General features: G+C 43.1%; 1 protein-coding gene across 3 annotated transcripts; it reads right to left on the bottom strand.

The window, feature by feature from the left end:
- Window positions 1-630: 630 nt before the first annotated feature.
- Window positions 631-17975, bottom strand: LOC121539039 (heat shock 70 kDa protein 4-like). Of its 3 annotated transcripts, none has more exons than XM_045206794.1 (19): window positions 17664-17975; window positions 16983-17040; window positions 16452-16592; window positions 16052-16174; window positions 15767-15866; window positions 15505-15638; window positions 14997-15241; window positions 13281-13366; window positions 12963-13114; window positions 12590-12696; window positions 12341-12474; window positions 11819-12009; window positions 10017-10115; window positions 9567-9722; window positions 7910-8035; window positions 7386-7493; window positions 6131-6250; window positions 3561-3722; window positions 631-1572 (listed from the first exon to the last, which is right to left on the bottom strand). In XM_045206794.1, the coding sequence occupies exons 1-19, from the start codon at window positions 17768-17770 to the stop codon at window positions 1393-1395; spliced, it is 2529 nt and encodes an 842-aa protein (XP_045062729.1). In that variant the 5' UTR covers window positions 17771-17975; the 3' UTR covers window positions 631-1392. The 3 variants fall into 3 exon arrangements, with proteins under 3 accessions (XP_045062729.1, XP_045062739.1, XP_045062734.1); XM_045206804.1 differs by having other exon boundaries at window positions 10017-10103; XM_045206799.1 differs by having other exon boundaries at window positions 13290-13366.
- Window positions 17976-19724: the final 1749 nt, after the last annotated feature.

Raw genomic sequence — 19724 nt, 5'->3', positions numbered from 1 at the left:
TGTCGGAGTGGCATAGACTAAAATACAGTAGAAACATATGAGCAGTATGTAAACATTATTAAAGTGACCAGTGATTCCATGTCTATGTATATAGGGCAGCAGCCTCTAAGGTGCAGGGTTGAGTAACCGGGTGGTAGATCATAAAAAAATAAAATGTCATTTAGCAGACGCTCTTATCCAGAGCGACTTACAGGAGCAATTAGGGTTAAGTGCCTTGCTTAAGGGCACATCGACAGATGTCGACACCCTAGTCGGCTCGGGGATTAGAACCAGCGACCTTTCGGTTACTGGCACAACGCTTTTACTCACTAAGCTACCTGCCGACCTACAGTAGTAAAATTGCTTATCATTAAAGTAGCGTATTATCCTGAATAACTGCAGGCCAGTTATTTGACAGATGAGTGGGACCTTTCTCATTGCATTTATGCATTGGTGACGTTTAAGAAATCAAGGGGAGGAAAACACACATTTCTCTAGATAGCCATACAGTCAAAATATAGCCCAAAGGCCGGTAGATGGCGATATTGAGTCGTTTCAATATCGCTATCTGCCGGCCTTTGAGCTAGTCAAAATATAGCCTGAGAACGAAACTGCATTCCTCTAAAATGCTCAAATAACGGCTGCGTGAAGCGATTTTCAATAACTTTATTAAAACCAAATTGTGACAATGACCCGGAACAGTTATAGAGAGCACACAACAGAAATAAATACCATCATACAGCGCTCATCGTCAAACAACAGGCTTATTGCAGTTGGCTTCTTTCAATTTTAGCAATAAAAGAATGGGCATGCTATAGGCAGCAGAAATACACCATCATCATCATCATCATCAGGTACTGGGGTAAATGTGCCGAAATTACAGTATGCCGCCTGCATTGACATGTGGAGTGGAGTGAATGGTTGCATTTGAAATGGCACCCTATTCCCTATATAGCGCACTACTTTTGACCAGGGACATATGGGCTTTGGTCAAACGTAGTGCACTATATAGTGAATAGGGTGCCATTCCAGACGAAGCCAAATAGTTATTGACACTTCACTAGTAGCTCTGGGCTGCGTCTCAATCCATCACCTTGCCTCCTTCCCTTGCTGCCTAGGTTGATTCACTCCTTATCTCAACAGATCTGACAAGATAGATAAAACATGAGCAATGTGCTACAGTACTGTAGTTAATATACCCAGCATGCCTTTTGGTGGACCATGCAGGTAGAGTTTTGTTTTTTTGCCATAATGCTTTAGTTGAACTCATCTATCCAGTCCTATCAGATCTGAATGGGGAAGGCAACAAGGAAACATGGAAGGAGACACTATTTTCAGATGAAGACACAGCCCCTGGGAGAGGTGACACTGGTTGCTGCCTGTCTGTCTGCTTAGTCAAGGTCCATGTCAGGTCTAGGTTCCGTGGAGGGGGGGGTTGCCTGTGCTGTCGGCAGGCCCCTCCTCGGTGCCCTCTGCTGGGGCTTTCTCATGACCGTTGACTGGTCCATTCTGCTCCCCTGCCTTGTCGTCCTTAGGCAGCTCCACCTTGGGCTTGGGCTTGGTCACGATGGGGTTGCAGGCAGAGTACAGCTCCTATTGAGATGAAATAGTGGGAAGAGTGAAAGTTACGAATAACCGTGCAAGCATATCATGGGACCATGTGCAAGTAATGTTAAGTTGGATAAGCAGAATGCTGGCATGGATTTTACAGTACCGTAGTTGAATGATATTCATGACCAAAAGGCAATATTCACAGCAAACTGTAGCTTGGTTGGGTAACATTTACACAAATGTTGAATTCATAAGCCTCAAACATCGCTCTGGCCCTGATAGCAGACTAACAGTTAGTACTGTAGCTATTCTAAACTTAGCTTTACCCTGTATCTCTCTGACTAACAGTATTAGTAGTTAGGTGGTAGTAATGTAGTTAGTAGCAAAGTAGTTAGTATTAGAGGAATTTGGTTAGCAGTACTGTGGTTTGTTAGCAGTAGAGTAGTTAGCGGTACTGTAGTTATCAGTACTGTAGTTAGTAGTTGAGTAGTAAGTTATCAGTACTGTAGTTAGTTGGCAGTACTGTAATTAGTTGGCAGTACTGTAGTTAGTTGGCAGTACTGTAGTTAGTAGTGGAGGAATTTGGTTAGCAGTACTGTAGTTTGTTAGCAGTAGAGTAGTTATCAGTACTGTAGTTAGTAGTTGAGTAGTAAGTTATCAGTACTGTAGTTAGTTGGCAGTACTGTAGTTAGTTGGCAGTACTGTAGTTAGTAGTGGAGGAATTTGGTTAGCAGTAGAGTAGTTAGTAAACAGTCCTATAGTTAGTTATCAGTACTGTAGTTAGTTAGCAGTAGAGTAGTTAACAGTACTGTAGTTAGCAGTAGAGGAATATGGTTATCAGTACTGTAGGTAGTTAGTAGTAGAGTAGTTAGCAGTCCTATAGTTAGTTAGCAGTAGAGGAATATGGTTAACAGTACTGTAGGTAGTTAGTAGTAGAGTAGTTAGCAGTCCTATAGTTAGTTAGCAGTAGAGGAATATGGTTAACAGTACTGTAGGTAGTTAGTAGTAGAGTAGCAAGTTAACAGTACTGTAGGTAGTTAGTAGTAGAGTAGTTAGCAGTCCTATAGTTAGTTAGCAGTCCTATAGTTAGTGTAGCAGTCCTATAGTTAGTGTAGCAGTCCTATAGTTAGTGTAGCAGTCCTATAGTTAGTGTAGCAGTCCTATAGTTAGTGTAGCAGTAGAGTAGTTAACAGTACTGTAGTTAGCAGTAGAGGAATATGGTTATCAGTACTGTAGGTAGTTAGTAGTAGAGTAGTTAGCAGTCCTATAGTTAGTTAGCAGTAGAGGAATATGGTTAACAGTACTGTAGGTAGTTAGTAGTAGAGTAGCAAGTTAACAGTACTGTAGGTAGTTAGTAGTAGAGTAGTTAGCAGTCCTATAGTTAGTTAGCAGTCCTATAGTTAGTTAGCAGTCCTATAGTTAGTTAGCAGTCCTATAGTTAGTGTAGCAGTCCTATAGTTAGTGTAGCAGTCCTATAGTTAGTGTAGCAGTCCTATAGTTAGTGTAGCAGTCCTATAGTTAGTTAGCAGTAGAGTAGTTAACAGTACTGTAGTTAGCAGTAGAGGAATATGGTTATCAGTACTGTAGGTAGTTAGCAGTAGAGTAGTTAGCAGACCTATAGTTAGTTAGCAGTCCTGTAGTTAGTTAGCAGTCCTGTAGTTAGTTAGCAGTCCTGTAGTTAGTTAGCAGTACTGTAGTTAGTTAGCAGTACTGTAGTTAGTTAGCAGTCCTGTAGTTAGTTAGCAGTCCTATAGTTAGTTAGCAGTCCTGTAGTTAGTTAGCAGTCCTGTAGTTAGTTAGCAGTCATGTAGTTAGTTAGCAGTACTGTAGTTAGTTAGCAGTCCTATAGTTAGTTAGCAGTCCTGTAGTTAGTTAGCAGTCCTGTAGTTAGTTAGCAGTCCTGTAGTTAGTTAGCAGTCCTGTAGTTAGTTAGCAGTCCTGTAGTTAGTTAGCAGTCCTGTAGTTAGTTAGCAGTCCTGTAGTTAGTTAGCAGTACTGTAGTTAGTTAGCAGTACTGTAGTTATTCTCACCTTAGTCTTGTCCTGTATCTCTCGGACTCTAACAGCAGGCTCCACAGTCAAGCTCAGTTTACTCTGCTGGTTCATCTTGCTGTTCAGCCAGATCATGGCTTCATTCACCATCTTATCCACCTTGTTGATATCTTCCTGGTCCAGATGGTCATACTGCTCCTCCTGGGGGATGGAAAGACAAGCAAACAAACCGTCTAACATACAGTGACTTTTACAGCCTTATTCTAAAATGGATGACAGTTGTTTTTCCCCTCATCAATCTACACACAAAACCCCATAATGACAAAACAAAAACAGGTTTAGACATTTTTGCAAATGTAAAAAATAAATAAAAAAGGAAATATGACATAAACATAATTATTCAGACCCTTTACTCAGTACTTTGTTGAAGCACCTTTGGCAGTGATTACAGCCTCAAGTCTTCTTGGGTATGACGCTACAAGCTTGGCACACCTGTATTTGGGGAGTTTCTCCCATTCTTATCTGCAGATCCTCTCAAGCTCTGTCAGGTTGGATGGGGAGCGTCGCTGCACAGCTATTTTCAGGTCTCTCCAGAAATGTTAGATCGGGTTCAAGTCCGTGCTCTGGCTGGGTCACAAAGATATTCAGAGACTTGTCCCGAAGCCACTCCTGCGTTGTGTTGGCTGTGTGCTTAGGGTCATTGTCCAGTTGGAAGGTGAACCTTCTCCCCAGTCTGAGGTCCTGAGTGCTCTGGAGCAGGTTTTCATCAAGGATCTCTCTGTACTTTGCTCTGTTCATCTTTCCCTCGATCCTGACTAGTCTCCCAGTCCCTGCCGCTGAAAAACATCCCCACAGCATGATGCTGCCACCACCACCATGCTTCACCGTAGGGATGGTGCCAGGTTTCCTCCAGACGTGACGCTTGGTATTCAGGCCAAAGAGTTCAATCTTGGCTTCATCAGACCAGAGAAACTCTGGAGCTCTGTCAGAGTGATCATCAGGTTCTTGGTCACCTCCCTGACCAAGGCCCTTCTCCCCTGATTGCTCAGTTTGGCTGGGCGGTCAGCTCTAGGAAGAGTCTTGGTGGTTCCAAACTTCTTCCATTTAAGAAGGATGGAGGCCACTGTATTCTTGGGGACCTTCAATGCTGCAGAAATGTTTTGGTACCCTTCCCCAGATGTGCCTCGACAAAATCCTGTCTCAGAGCGCTACGGATAATTCCTTCGACCTCATGGCTTGGTTTTTGCTCTGACATGCACTGTCAACTGTGGGACCTTATATAGACAGGTGTGTGCCTTTCCAAATAATTTCCAAATCAATTGAATTTACCACAGATGAACTCCAATTAAGTTGTAGAAACATCAAGGATGATCAATGGAAACAGGATGCACCTGAGCTCAATTTCGAGTCTCATAGCAAAGGGTCTGAATACTAATGTAAATAAGTTAATCTGTTTTTAATTTTTTATACGTTTGCAAAAATTTCAACAAAATCTGTTTTTGCTTTGTCATTATGGGTTATTGTGTACAGATGGATGAGGACTTTTTATTTATTTAATACATTTTAGAATAATGCTGTAACGTAACAAAATGTGGAAAAAGTGAAGGGGTCTGAATACTTCCCGAATGCACTGTACATAATACATAGACACATTTTGTCATTCCTGAAATACAACTAAAAGACAACTTCTGATATCAGCCTCCTGAAACCAAATATGTACTGAATGCAAGCCCAAAGCAAAGAATAAAGATGTAGTCTATTGTAGCATACATATTACATACATATTTGGTCGGTTCTGAAATGCAGCTACTAACTGACTTTACGGCTTCTGATATTTGCAATGGTTTAGAATTGCTTTGAATATTTTAAAACTTGCTACACTGGAATATGAAGACATCTATAGGAAGTAACAATATGATAAGGTTGGCGAACTGGACTGCATTTTAACATAACTACTCTAGTGTATTCTCATTGTCTTACGTCAGATAGTGTGTCGATTCTGACTGCACTGAGGGGTGAACGTCACGTAGGAGTGAAGCCGTCTGACGTAAGACAATTAATGACTATACTACACTTCTACTAAAGACATACCTGCTCCTCCTGGGGTACGCAAAGAATAAAGATGTAGTCCATTGTAGCAAAGTGTAATAATAATAATAATAATAATAAATATTACATACATTTAGTAGCATAATACAATACAAATTTGGTCATTCATGAAATGAAACTATTGTCAACTTCTGACATTTGCAATGACTTAGAATTATTGTTGTAGTTCTGTGGAGCATTATGAGTCCAATGTATCATTACTTCTAGACCTCTGGGGCAGCAGTACCTTGGTTTTATAAGGGCAGCAGTACCTTGGTTTTATAAGGGCAGCAGTACCTTGGTTTTATAAGGGCAGCAGTACCTTGGTTTTATAAGGGCAGCAGTACCTTGGTTTATAAGGGCAGCAGTACCTTGGTTTTATAAGGGCAGCAGTACCTTGGTTTTATAAGGGCAGCAGTACCTTGGTTTTATAAGGGCAGCAGTACCTTGGTTTTATAAGGGCAGCAGTACCTTGGTTTTATAAGGGCAGCAGTACCTTGGTTTTATAAGGGCAGCAGTACCTTGGTTTTATAAGATTCAACGATCTTCATGTACATCTGGATCTGTTTCCCCATCTCATCGAAGGCTCTGGGTCTTTCCTCCGACTCCATGTACCTCTCCTGGATAGGCTGGCCCAGTTTCTGGAGACAACAGACGACACTGATGTCAGACACACTGGATAATCCAACCCATTTGAACTGTGTTGAACTAGACTGAGGAGGAAGCTAGGCATTTTCACAGCAATGAAACTCATTTTTCAAACTTTGGTGATGCTACTTTCATCTGACTGTCGAAATGTAACAGAAATTTGCTGAAACACAATTGACTTGACACGGCTTTAACTCATAATGACAATTAAAAACAAAAACTAACATTTTCTGTGAGAAGTAGGCATTGGTCTGAAGCCGAAAAAGAAAGGTAATTCACATGAGCACCACAATGCCTCCTCCACCACCGCTCTACCAAAGCCTTGACATACTACAGTAGCTATGTTGGTTTATTGTACTTCAAACAATGTGTATGCCGGTTGCTTAGCATTCAAACCTTCTCAAACAGACTAGGTAACGTTGACTAGCTAATCAAAATATGTGTTTTCATTTGTTGATTAACCTCAGCTTGAATACCACCATATAGCTGGTTATCTACAGTAGCCTAGATTTGTTCTCAGCCACTTCTTATGACTGGCAGCCGGTTGCAGGCAGCAGCAGCTGTGTTGTTGCCGAGCAACAGTTGCTCAACCCCGTTAGAACTCTGAGATTCGGCTGAAAATATGTTAGCATTGTCAGAAATGCTACAAAAAGGTAGCATACCGTTGGTTGTTAACGGATTGAAATGTGCACGTGAGAGCGATAAACTATAACAAATAAAAACTGTTGCACCAAACTTAGACAATCCAACATTTTTAAAGTCCAATGGTCACTTTACGGACGCTATAGTCTCATTTTAATCCGACGTCTAGAATTTGAGCTAGGTAGGCACAGAAAATACTCTGAAAACTCAATCGCTAACGACCCTGTTAAAAATCCGGTATGTGGTTCTTGTTAACGGCCGGACGGCTCATTAGTGTGTTGTGTACCTCCAATCATGTTGATTTGCGAATTGCCATCGACATCGGTGTCATCTTGGCTTAGATGTGACGGTAGGGAGATTTGAATTGAACATTGAGCTTCAACCAATGCATGCCGGCGCGACTATAATGTATAAAACTGAAAGCATTACCTGGGACTAGGCTTAATCAGGGGTCTGGGAAACTGGCCCATAGTGACAGTGCTTTACCTTCAGCTGGGCCAGTTTGTCGATGTACTGTTGTTTAGGCTGGTCCTCTCCATCTTCATACAGCCAGTTCTCTGTGTCCTCCAGTTGTAACGACAGGACGTCCCGATCCTACACAGTCAAAACACAGGCATTAACATACAGTTAAAGGTCAGGGTATCCCATCCTACAACTATCAAATTCAACATACTCTCATTAACATACAGTTAAGGTCAGGGTATCCCATCCTACAACTATCAAATTCAACATACGGTACGCAATGGATGACATTTAAACATATTACAGAGAATACAATTCTGATAGACTGTATTATAAAGTCCTTTATATATTGTTGTTAATGGGATACTTCAGGATTGTCTCAATGAAGCCGTTTATCTACTTCAAATGAGTTCATCTGATAATAGGGGAAGTAGTTACAGGGCTTCATTGCCAAAATCCCAAAGTATCCTTTAAGAAACCTGTTTGTGTTTCATGGGCAGCTAATTTCAGACAGTGTTGGAATTACCACAGAATGCCACAGTACTCACAGCTTCACTGACACATTTCTCCAGCCTGCCGTGCAGTTTGTCCCTCATGTCGTACACATACTCCTCCACGTAATTCTTAGCGTCGTTCCTCTCCTTCTCCAGCTTGTCCTGCATGATCATTTTACCCTGTGGAAACAATCAATCATCAACTTCAAGTTACCACAGAACACTCTTTAAGCACTACTCAAAACAGAGAGAAACATGTAAAAGACAAGTACAGTGGGGAAAAAAGTATTTAGTCAGCCACCAATTGTGCAAGTTCTGCCACTTAAAAAGATGAGAGAGGCCTGTAATTTTCATCATAGGTACACGTCAACTATGACAGACAAAATGAGAAAAAAAATCCAGAAAATCACATTGTAGGATTTTTAATGAATTTATTTGCAAATTATGGTGGAAAATAAATATTTGGTCAATAACAAAAGTTTCTCAATACTTTGTTATATACCCTTTGTTGCGCAATGACACAGGTCAAACGTTTTCTCTAAGTCTTCACAAGGTTTTCACACACTGTTGCTGGTATTTTGGCCCATTCCTCCATGCAGATCTCCTCTAGAGCAGTGATGTTTTGGGGCTGTCGCTGGGCAACACAGACTTTCAACTCCCTCCAAAGATTTTCTATGGGGTTGAGATCTGGAGACTGGCTAGGCCACTCCAGGACCTTGAAATGCTTCTTACGAAGCCACTCCTTCGTTGCCTGGGCGGTGTGTTTGGGATCATTGTCATGCTGAAAGACCCAGCCACGTTTCATCTTCAATGCCCTTGCTGATGGAAGGAGGTTTTCACTCAAAATCTCACGATACATGGCCCCATTCATTCTTTCCATTACACGGATCAGTCGTCCTGGTCCCTTTGCAGAAAAACAGCCCCAAAGCATGATGTTTCCACCCCCCATGCTTCACAGTAGGTATGGTGTTCTTTGGATGCAACTCAGCATTCTTTGTCCTCCAAACACGACGAGTTGAGTTTTTACCAAAAAGTTATATTTTGGTTTCATCTGACCATATGACATTCTCCCAATCCTCTTCTGGATCATCTAAATGCACTCTAGCAAACTTCAGACGGGCCTGGACATGTACTGGCTTAAGCAGGGGGACACGTCTGGCACTGCAGGATTTGAGTCCCTGGCGGCGTAGTGTGTTACTGATGGTAGGCTTTGTTACTTTGGTCCCAGCTCTCTGCAGGTCATTCACTAGGTCCCCCCGTGTGGTTCAGGTGTCTTTTATACTGCTAACAAGTTCAAACAGGTGCCATTAATACAGGTAACGAGTGGAGGACAGAGGAGCCTCTTAAAGAAGAAGTTACAGGTCTGTGAGAGCCAGAAATCTTGCTTGTTTGTAGGTGACCAAATACTTATTTTCCACCATAATTTGCAAATAAATTCATTAAAAATCCTACAATGTGATTTTCTGGATTTTTTTCCCTCAATTTGTCTGTCATAGTTGACGTGTACCTATGATGAAAATTACAGGCCTCTCATCTTTTTAAGTGGGAGAACTTGCGCAATTGGTGGCTGACTAAATACTTTTTTCCCCCACTGTATATAGAAGCAGCCGGATGAATACAATACGGAACGACAGAGAGATAAAGACACCAAAGATACAGAGAGGATAGCAACAACCGAACAAAACAATCCATAGATGTTAGATTGAATTACCTCATTTTCTACAAAGAGGTTGAGCATGTCGATGGCCAGCTCCCACTGGGGGCTGTTCTCGATGGGAAGCTCCAGGACTTTTGTCTTGACTTTGGGCTTCTTGGCCTGGGGAGGCTGGTCAGACTTCTTCTCTGTCTTACTCTCTTCTGTGGAGGTCTGGGGGGAGACGAGAGGGAAACAGCATCATTAAGACTAAATATCCATAAAGTAGTGCTCTTCACTCCTGGTAAGCGTTTTTCAGCCTTCTCCTAGATGAGTTTGTTCTGTCTGGTCAGCTGGTCGTTGGCAAGACAACACAAACAGATCTGGGTCCAGGCTGCTTGCTTTTGTCTAAATCTGTTCAAACTGCAGTCCTCCAGGACAGAAAGTGCAGAATGCAGAATGTTACCATAAACGTCATGATCACAGATGTCAAATGTGTCACAACATAGACGGAATATTCACTGTTACCTCCATCTCCTCATTCTCTGACGTCTTCTTCTCCTCTTCTGCCTCGTTCTGTCCATCTCCTTGGGCCTTCGTCTCATCCTGGTCAGTCTGCATTTTGCCCTGCAGAGAGGGCAGGGCATTTCATTAACACCACATCTCTGGCCAATGATAGGAGAGACACACAACGCAGGCGGAAACTATTCAGACCCCTTTACTTTTTCCACATTTTGTTACGTTACAGCCTTTTTCTAAAATGGATTAAATTGTTTCCCCCCCCACCATCAATCTACACACAATACCCCATAATGCCAAAGCAAAAACAGGTTTTTAGAAATTGTTGCACATTTATTAAAAATAAACAACTGAAACATCACATTTACATAAGTATTCAGACCCTTTACTCAGTACTTTGTTGAAGCACCTTTGGCAGCGATTACAGCCTTGAGTCTTCTTGGGTATGACGCTACAAGCTTGGCACACCTGTTTTTGGGGAGTTTCTCCCATTCTTCTCTGCAGAGCCTTAAGCTTTGTCAGGTTGGATGGGGAGCGTTGCTGCACAGCTATTTTCAGGTATCTCCAGAGATGTTCGATCGGGTTCAAGTCCGGACTCTGGCTGGGCCACTCAAGGACATTCAGAGACTTGTCCCGAAGCCACTCCTGCGTCGTCTTGGCTGTGTGCTTAGGGTCGTTGTCCTGAAGTCCTGAGCACTCTGGAGCAGGGATGGTGCCAGGTTTCCTCCAGACTTGACGCTTGACATTCAGGCCAAAGAGTTCAATCTTGGTTTTATCACACCAGAGAATCTTGTTTCTCATGGTCCGAGTCCTTTAGGTGCCTTTTGGCAAATTCCAAGCGGGCTGTCATGTGCCTTTTACTGAGGAGTGGTTTCCGTCTGGCCACTCTACCATAAAGGCCTGATTGGTGGAGTGCTGCAGAGATGGTTGTCCTTCTGGAAGGTTCTCCCATCTCCACAGAGGAACTCTGGAGCTCTGTCAGAGTGACAATTGGGTTCATGGTCACCTCCCTGACCAAGACCCTTCTTCCACGATTGCTCAGTTTGGCCGGGTGGCCAGCTCTAGGAAGAGTCTTGGTGGTTCTTCCATTTAAGAATGATGGAGGCCACTGTGTTCTTAGGGACCTTCAAAGCTGCAGAAATGTTTTTGTAACCTTCCCCAGATCTGTGCCTCGACACAATCCTGTCTCGGAGCTCTACGGACAATTCCTTCGACCTCATGGCTTGGTTTTTGCTCTGACATGCACTGTCATCTGTGGGACCTTATATAGACAGGTGTGTGCCTTTACAAATCATGTCCAATCAATTGAATTTACCACAGGTGGACTCCAATCAAGTTGTAGAAACATCAAGGATGATCAATGGAAACAGGATGCACCGGCGCTCAATTTCGAGTCTCATAGCAAAGGGTCTGAATACTTACGTAAATAAGGTATGTTTTTTTATATTTAATACATTTGCAAAAAATTCTAAAAACCTGTTTTCACTTTGTCATTATGGGTTATTGTGTGTAGATTGCTGAGAAAAAAAACATGATTTAATCAATTTTAGAATAAGGCTGTAATGTAACAAAATGTGGAAAAGGGAAGGGGTCTGAATACTTCCAGATAGCAGCGTTATCACAATATAGTACTGTACCTAACTGCCCTTCTTCCTCAGGTTGTATGGTTTAATAGCACATTTTAGGCCTATCTTTCAATGTACTCTGATGTGCAAAATTAACTGTAATTGTCTGTGTAGTGAATACTGAATAAGACACTTTGGTAAAAAATCCTACATAAAATTTGAATGAATATGATTGTTAATAATCACCTCTTCCTCCTTCTCGGGTGTTGCCTGCTGTTCTGTGTCCATGGGCTCCTCTCCCTCCTCTGTCTTCTGGACCTCCACCAGCGAGGCTGAGGAGACGCTGAAGATGCCGTGGATGTTGACCCTCACCTTCACCTTGACCTTAGAGCTCTCCCCAGACGCCTGGGGTACCACCTTCTGGATCACAAACTGACCTGGAGGAGAGGACACAGGAAATAAGGTGGTAATGGCACACAGAAATTTACATTTCACAGGAAATACTGATGACAAACTGGGCTATACTTCATTGTCCCCTTAGGGGGAAACTTGCATTACAGACACTTGACAAAAACAATTGTAATTTTTTTAAATACAAAAATCAAAATGGGCAAGTCAATGATAAGTTTCATATTGCAAACTGTAGTCCACAGGCCATTGCTGCTAGGATGCATGACTGACTATGTTTCTATAGAAGACACTGTTTGCAGAGAGAGAACAGGACCCACAGGTGCGTGGTTCATAGTGGATTCAATGCAGTGTACATACCTATGGTGGGGTCGGGGTACGGCAGCTCTTTGGGGGTGTTGTAGTAGGCTTCCAGAGAGAATGGCTCCCTCCGGTAGAAAGTCAACACTTTGGAGAACGGTGCAGCATGGTTCTTTGGGAATACCTCACAGTCGCTACAAATGGACAACACGCATAAGTCTAGTTAGCACTAAAATAACTACAATGAAGCTATCCCACAAACAAAATAAATCAAGGTGATTAGAAACCAGGATATGTATTGTAGTTTACCTCAAACCTTCCTCTGCAGCAGAGTTCCATTTCAGAGAGATGGGGTAAGCAACTACATCTGTGATGGAGAACTCACGCACTTTGAATGCAGGGGACAGGATTGCACACTGAGGAGGCAGACGGGGGATATTCTTAGCAGGGATGCAAACCATTATTCCATCACCATACTCCAGTAGAAATCAACAAAAATGAATTAGGTCCTACTGGTAAGAATTATATCTATAAATGTTGGAATCACGATCATTACTACTCAAAAATGCACATATAATAGTATCGTTTGGAGGCTAACTTTTCTTTTCTCATTTGCTGTGCAAGCAAATCCTGGATGTGCAAAGGCCATTTCAAGGGGGGAAACAGAGAGCGATCATCAGACCTGCAGGGCACATCCTCTGGCCACAGCCTCATCAGCATTCAGGGTGGTGCTCAGCTCCTTCCCAAAGAATTTGCTGATCCTCTCTTTGACAGACGGGATACGGGAGGCCCCGCCCACTATTTCCACCGCATAGATGTCCTCCTCCTTAAGCTCTGATTGGACAGGAACCAGGAAGGAAGGCACCAGAACTGAACTGACAGTCACTGACATAACTCAATGCTATAAAGACAATACTCAATCCCTACACAGATAATGTTCAATATTATACACAAAGATACATTCTGTTCTGAGATTCAAGCAAGCTATATGCAAACCTACGAAACTGACTGGCTTGCTCCATCAGGTTGTGCAGTGGTGCCTCCACTCTGGCCAGAACGTCAGCACACATCTCCTCAAACTGACCCCTAGAGAAAATTAGAGAAAATACAGATGCAGATGTAGGATCTTAATTTGATCACCCTGTTGCAAGAAATGTCCTGTACAGCAGGAAATGCAAACTTGTAGTGTATTCAAGGTTTAAAAAGGCTCCTAAAAAGTTTGTAATTTCTACTTAAAAATGTCAGACTCGATTTTCCCTAAATCAAAATATCAACCCCTGCAAAAATGTCCATTAATTATAAATGTTGCTGCAAGATTATTTTCCTGCCGTGAGAAACTGGTCAAATAAGATCCTACATATGTATGCATCATCAACATGCAATTTCTCTGTGATAAAACCATTAGATTTCAAGGACCACAATGCGTTCTAAGGTGTCACTATACTGAACAAAAATATCAACGCAACATGTAAAGTGTTGGTCTCATGTTTCATGAGCTGAAATAAAAGATCCCCGAAATTGTCCATATGCACAAAGAGTTTATTTCTATAGACTCCTGAGTGGCGCAGTGGTCTAAGGCACTGCATCGCAGTGCTAACTGTGCCACTAGAGATCCTGGTTCGAATCCAGGCTCTGTCGCAGCCGGCCGCGACCGGGAGACTCATGGGCGGCGCACAATTGGCCCAGCGTCGTCCAGGGTAGGGGAGGGAATGGCCGGCAGGGATGTAGCTCAGTTGATAGAGCATGGCGTTTGCAATGCCAGGGTTGTGGGTTCGATTCCCACGGGGGGCCAGTATAAAAAAATATGTATTCACTAACTGTAAGTCGCTCTGGATAAGAGCGTCTGCTAAATGACTAAAATGTAAATGTAAATGTAAAATTTCTCTCAAATGTTGTGCACAAATTTGTTTACATCCCTGTAAGTGAGCATTTCTCCTTTGCCAAGATAATCCATCCACCTGACAGGTGTGGCATATCAAGAAGCTGATTAAACAGCATGATCATTACACAGGTGCACCTTGTGCTGGGGACAATAAAAGGCCACTTTAAAATGTGCAGTTTTGTCACGCAACACAATGCCACAGATGTCTCAAGTTTTGAGGGAGCATGCAATTGGCATGCTGACTGCAGGAATGTCCACCAGAGCTATTGCCAGAGAATTGAATGTTCATTTCTCTACCATAAGTCGCCTCCAATGTCGTTTTAGAGAATTTGGCAGTACAACCAACTGGACTCACAACCGCAGACCATGTGTATGGCGAACGGTTTGCTGATGTCAACGTTGTGAACAGAGGGCCCCATGGTGGCTGTGGGGTTATGGTATGGGCAGGCATAAGCTATGGACAATAGCAATTTGAATGCACAGAAATACCGTGACAAGATCCCGAGGCCCATGTCTTTTAAGGTATCTGTGACCAACAGATGCATATCTGTATTCCCATTCATGTGAAATCCATAGACTAGGGCCTAATTAATGTATTTCTATTGACTGATTCCCTCCTATGACCTGTTACTCAGTAAAATCTTTGAAATTGTTGCATGTTGCATTTATATTTTTGTTCAGCATAACTTCGTCATTTGGTCATTGCATCACAGACAAAAATAATGACTCATATCTAATAGATCATCTAAGACCTGTTAATATCAAGGACCACCGCCATGCATTCTGAGGTGCTCAGTTGAGATAACAAAAATCTCAGTCTACAAAACACTATACCTGTTGAGTTTTCCGGAGACGTCAATGTCGTTCATAAAGCACTCGATGTTGAGGGGCAGGTCTGAGGAGTTGGCGCTCATCAGCTTCTTGAGTTTCTCACACTCCTGGTAGAGCCTGACCAGAGCCCTGGGCTTGGTCTTCACGTCCAGCTTGTACTTCTTCCCAAACTCCTCACAGAAGTGTCTCACCAGCATCTCGTCAAAGTCCTTCCCACCCAGCTCTGGGTCGCAGGCCGTCGCAAGGATCTGAGGGAAAATAAAATGATATTTAAAAAAATATGAATATGAGCAAAAACTAATTATGAGGACCGGGAGTTTTTCCTGAGGCCATGTGACCTGACCAGAACAACTCTGGGCCCTAGAGCACTTGTTTTGTTTATTAGCCAAGAGGTTATTGAGGTTGTCTGTAACTTCTCTGTGGACATTTCAGTTTTCAGTAAAAACTGTTATTTTGTAGAATCAGCATGACCCCCATAGCCTCCTCTGTCTCCTGATAAAAATACACCCACCTTCAGCTTGCCCTTGTTGAAGGCACAGACAGAGGTCTGGTATCCAGAGTGTCCAATGTCTACAAACACCACAATCCTGGGCTTCTCCTCTGGGGCAGGGAGGTCCTGCTTGTAGATTCCATACGCCAACGCCACTGGAAGGAAGATAAGTATAATCATTATTTATTATGAAACAGCAAATCACCTTAATATGAAATAATAAGGTGTGGTTGAGTTAAATAGCTACAGTAACTGTTAGGGGTCAACACAGCTCTCTCTATACCTGCAGTTGTCTCATTCATGAGCCTCAGACAGTTGAGTCCAGCGATCTGTGCTGCGTCCACCACTGATCTCCTCTCTGCGTCCGTGTAGTAGCAGGGGACCTGGGGAGGATGACATAGGCTGTGATTAGCCAGCAGGCCTAGAAACGCAATTCCCCCCAAAAAATATCCATATCCGGTCTTTAGTCTAACAGTCCAAACTCAGTTTTACATATGACCAAATTCCTGGTCTTTATAGTAAAGTGTAGCGCCCAGTGCACACTAGCACACTGCAGATTGATACTCACAGAGACAACGCAGTCAGCCACGGGTTTCTTCAGTGCATGCTCAGCTGTCTCCTTCATCTTGGTCAGAAGCATGGCAGTGACCTGCTCAATGCTGAACACCTTCTCCTCCTCCATGTACATCACCTAAAGGACACACAGACACCAGTTGTCATTGTAAATGATTGCTTGATTGATTGATTTTGGGGTTCGCACAGGTAGAGTACAATACAGAATAACACATGGAAGTATTGTTACGGCAAAGACAGACAGATAGACAACCAATATCTATGTTGATTTCAGATTAGACAAGGATGATGACTAATCTGGCTGGCACTCAAAGGGACCCATCTCTCCATTAGGCATATTCATATATTCCCCACCCTTTTAAGCAGAACTAATCATCACTGTTATCTCTCCTTACCTTGATGCCAGTGGTGCCTGAAGGCATCTGTGCTAGATCGTAAACCAGGCTGGATTTCAAACGCTGGATGTATGGATCAGAAAACGCCCGGCCATGAAATCTCTTGAACCCTTGGACTGTGTTCTTGCAGTTTGTGACAACCTGATTTGGGATTAGCGGGGAAAGAACATGATGATGCATTATAAATCATTCTCTCACATTAAAAAGTAACTTGATGTGTTACCTAATGAGGCAGGAGCAATCCGAAATTATGGAATAGCTGAAATCCCTGATCAAATACTTTAGATATAAAAATGACTGGCAAAATTCACCCCATGGTTTTATTTGGGGTCCTTTGAGGGCATAAATGCATAATGATTTGCTTTTCTGTTTTTAATAGTTCCATCGGGTTATCAAATATTGGCCTGGATATGAAATCCCTAATTATATGCATAAGCAGAAAACCATAGAACTTGCTAGAAGATTCATACCCTCAATGTGTCACCAGTCAAATAAATAATAAAGTAGAGGGCGTCCTTTATCAATACATACCTGGCTTTTTGCAGCTGCACCAATAGATCGATTCCGTGGTCCAAATGACACGCATGCTCTGAAAGAATAACAGCGGAATAAACATCAGTAAAATGCTTGTCAGTTTTCACGGGGCTCTCCATAATAAGATAACAGCGCTAGTTAAGATAACGCAGTAGTATTAAATTGCCCATCTAAATGCCTTTTATTAGCTGGCTAGTAATACAGAGCAGAATACACATGATTCCTATGAACAAGTCTACTGATGTAGAGAGATTGCAGGCCTCTTCCCGGTCGCATTCATGCGTCCATTCATACTTCAATAAAAAATGAACCCCCCCCATTGTCTTCTAAAACACTCAAGATGTTACGCGGGAATGTAAGTTAAGGCTTCAAAAGTAATATGACGTAACGTTTAATTGGTAAAATAGCTAACAGAGTATAACGATTGTTCGTTTTTACAAGTCATGGGTTGATCTCTCTAGCTAGCAATAACATTCACGTTCGGTGTTGCAACGCTGCTCGGCTAGGCTAATGTTAGCCTGCTAGTTTGTTAGCGCACCTCCCTTGTCTGTCGCGCTGCCAAGGCCACAAAATGTGTTCCCATCCCTCCAATTTTCTCAATCACTTTAGAGGCAAACAGGTTGAAAATTACAAGTCACACCAAACAGCATAAACCACACAAATATAAATGTAACTTACGGTGTACATCGATCGCTGTATTCATTGGCTACAGTTTCTATTCCTCCGGCTCGAGCTACCGCTACATAGCAGTTCAGGAAACCGACGTCGAATCCCACCACAGACATCTTCACAAAATGTTACTCAATAAACAGATAACACTATGGAAAAGCACTAAATAGGCTAACAGTTAATTCCTAAATATGACAGACCAGACCGCAAACTGAATGTATCAATGTACGTTCTGGTTTAATTCATTATCCCTCCCTAGTTCCATGAAGCCGCAACTGCGTGCGCTACTAGCCGGCAAATTGTTGATGCCTACGAACAAGCTCACTTCCTACACCTCAACATGATAGATTTCAGTATAAAAGTCCCATGAGGATGATGGCACAGGTCTCGAAAACCAGACCCTATGCGGAGCATTTCAAAATGATCGGAGGCAACGCGGTTGTCTAGAAAGACTAGCACAGGAACGGCATGTTCATGCTAGACTACATTTACCAAAAGTATGTGGACACCTGCTCGTCGAACATCTCATTCCAAACTCTTGGGCATTAATATGGAGTTCGACCCCCCTTTGCTGCTATAACAGCCTCCACTCTTCTGGGAAGGCTTTCCACTAGATGTTGGAACATTGCTGCGGGGACTTGCTTCCATTCAGCCACAAGAGCATTAGTGAGGTCGGGCACTGATGTCAGGCAATTACGCCTGGCTCGCAGTCAGCGTTCCAATTCATCCCAAAGGTGTTCGATGGGGTTGAGGTCAGGGCCAGTCAAGTTCTTCCACACCGATCTCGACAAACCATTTCTGTATGGACCTCACTTTGTGCATGGAGGCATTGACATGCTGAAATAGGAAAGGGCCTTCCCCAAACAGTTGCCAAGTTGGAAGCACAGAATCATCTAGAGTGTAATTGTATGCTGTAGCATTAAGATTTACCTTCACTGGAACTAAGTGGCCTAGCCCGATCCATGAAAAACAGCCCCAGACCATTATTCCTCCTCCACCAAACTTTACCATTCTACTGCCAATGTTCGTCTATGGAGTATTTTTTTTAGTCATTTAGCAGACGCAAGAGCGACTTACAGTTAGTGAGTGCATACATTTTTTCATACTGGCCCCCCATGGGAATCGAACCCACAACCCTGGCGTTGCAAGCGCCATGCTCTACCAACTGACCTACACGGGACCTTTGCATGGCTGTGTGCTCGATTTTATACACCTGTCATCAACGGGCTGAAATAGCCAAATCCACTAATTTGAAGGGGTGTCCACATACTTTTGTGTATATATACAGTACCAGTCAAAAGTTTGGACACAACTTTGTCAAGGCAAAGGGTGGCTACTTTGAAGAATCTAAAATGCAAAATATATTTTGATTTGTTTAACACTTTTTTGGTTACATTTTCATCATTTAGCAGACGCTTATCCAGAGCGACTTACAAATTGTTGCATTCACCTTATGATAGCCAGTGGGATAACCACTTTACAATATATTTTTTTCTTCTTTTCTTTGGGGTGGGGTAAGGGGGGGTAGAAGGATTACTTTATCCTATCCCAGGTATTCCTTAAAGAGGTGGGGTTTCAAGTGTCTCCGGAAGGTGGTGAGTGACTCCGCTGTCCTGGCATCGTGAGGGAGCTTGTTCCACCATTGGGGTGCCAGAGCAGCGAACAGTTTTGACTGGGCTGAGCGGGAACTGTGCTTCCGCAGAGTTAGGGGGGCCAGCAGGCCAGAGGTGGATGAACGCAATGCCCTCGTTTGGGTGTAGGGACTGATCAGAGCCTGAAGGTACGGATGTGCCGTTCCCCTCACAGCTCCGTAGGCAAGCACCATGGTCTTGTAGCAGATGCGAGCTTCAACTGGAAGCCAGTGGAGTGTGCGGAGGAGCGGGGTGACATGAGAGAACTTGGGAAGGTTGAACACCAGACGGGCTGCGGCGTTCTGGATGAGTTGTAGGGGTTTAATGGCACAGGAAGGGAGCCCAGCCAACAGCGAGTTGCAGTAATCCAGACGGGAGATGACAAGTGCCTGGATTAGGACCTGTGCCGCTTCCTGTGTAAGGCAGGGCCGTACTCTGC

The sequence above is a fragment of the Coregonus clupeaformis genome, chromosome 3, assembly GCF_020615455.1.
Source record: "Coregonus clupeaformis isolate EN_2021a chromosome 3, ASM2061545v1, whole genome shotgun sequence".
NCBI lineage: Eukaryota > Metazoa > Chordata > Actinopteri > Salmoniformes > Salmonidae > Coregonus > Coregonus clupeaformis.
Note: the sequence above shows the minus strand (reverse complement) of the source record. Positions and strands in the feature narration are given on the sequence as shown.

Coding starts and splice junctions, on each gene's coding strand:
- LOC121539039 (XM_045206794.1), bottom strand. CDS start 17,770: ATGTCTGTGGTGGGATTCGACGTCGGTTTCCTGAACTGCTATGTAGCG. Junction 12,475..12,589: donor GCTGCAGAGGAAGGTTTGAG/GTAAACTACAAT, acceptor GTCCATTTGTAG/CGACTGTGAGGTATTCCCAA. Junction 7,494..7,909: donor AGAAATGTGTCAGTGAAGCT/GTGAGTACTGTG, acceptor TTGACTGTGTAG/GATCGGGACGTCCTGTCGTT.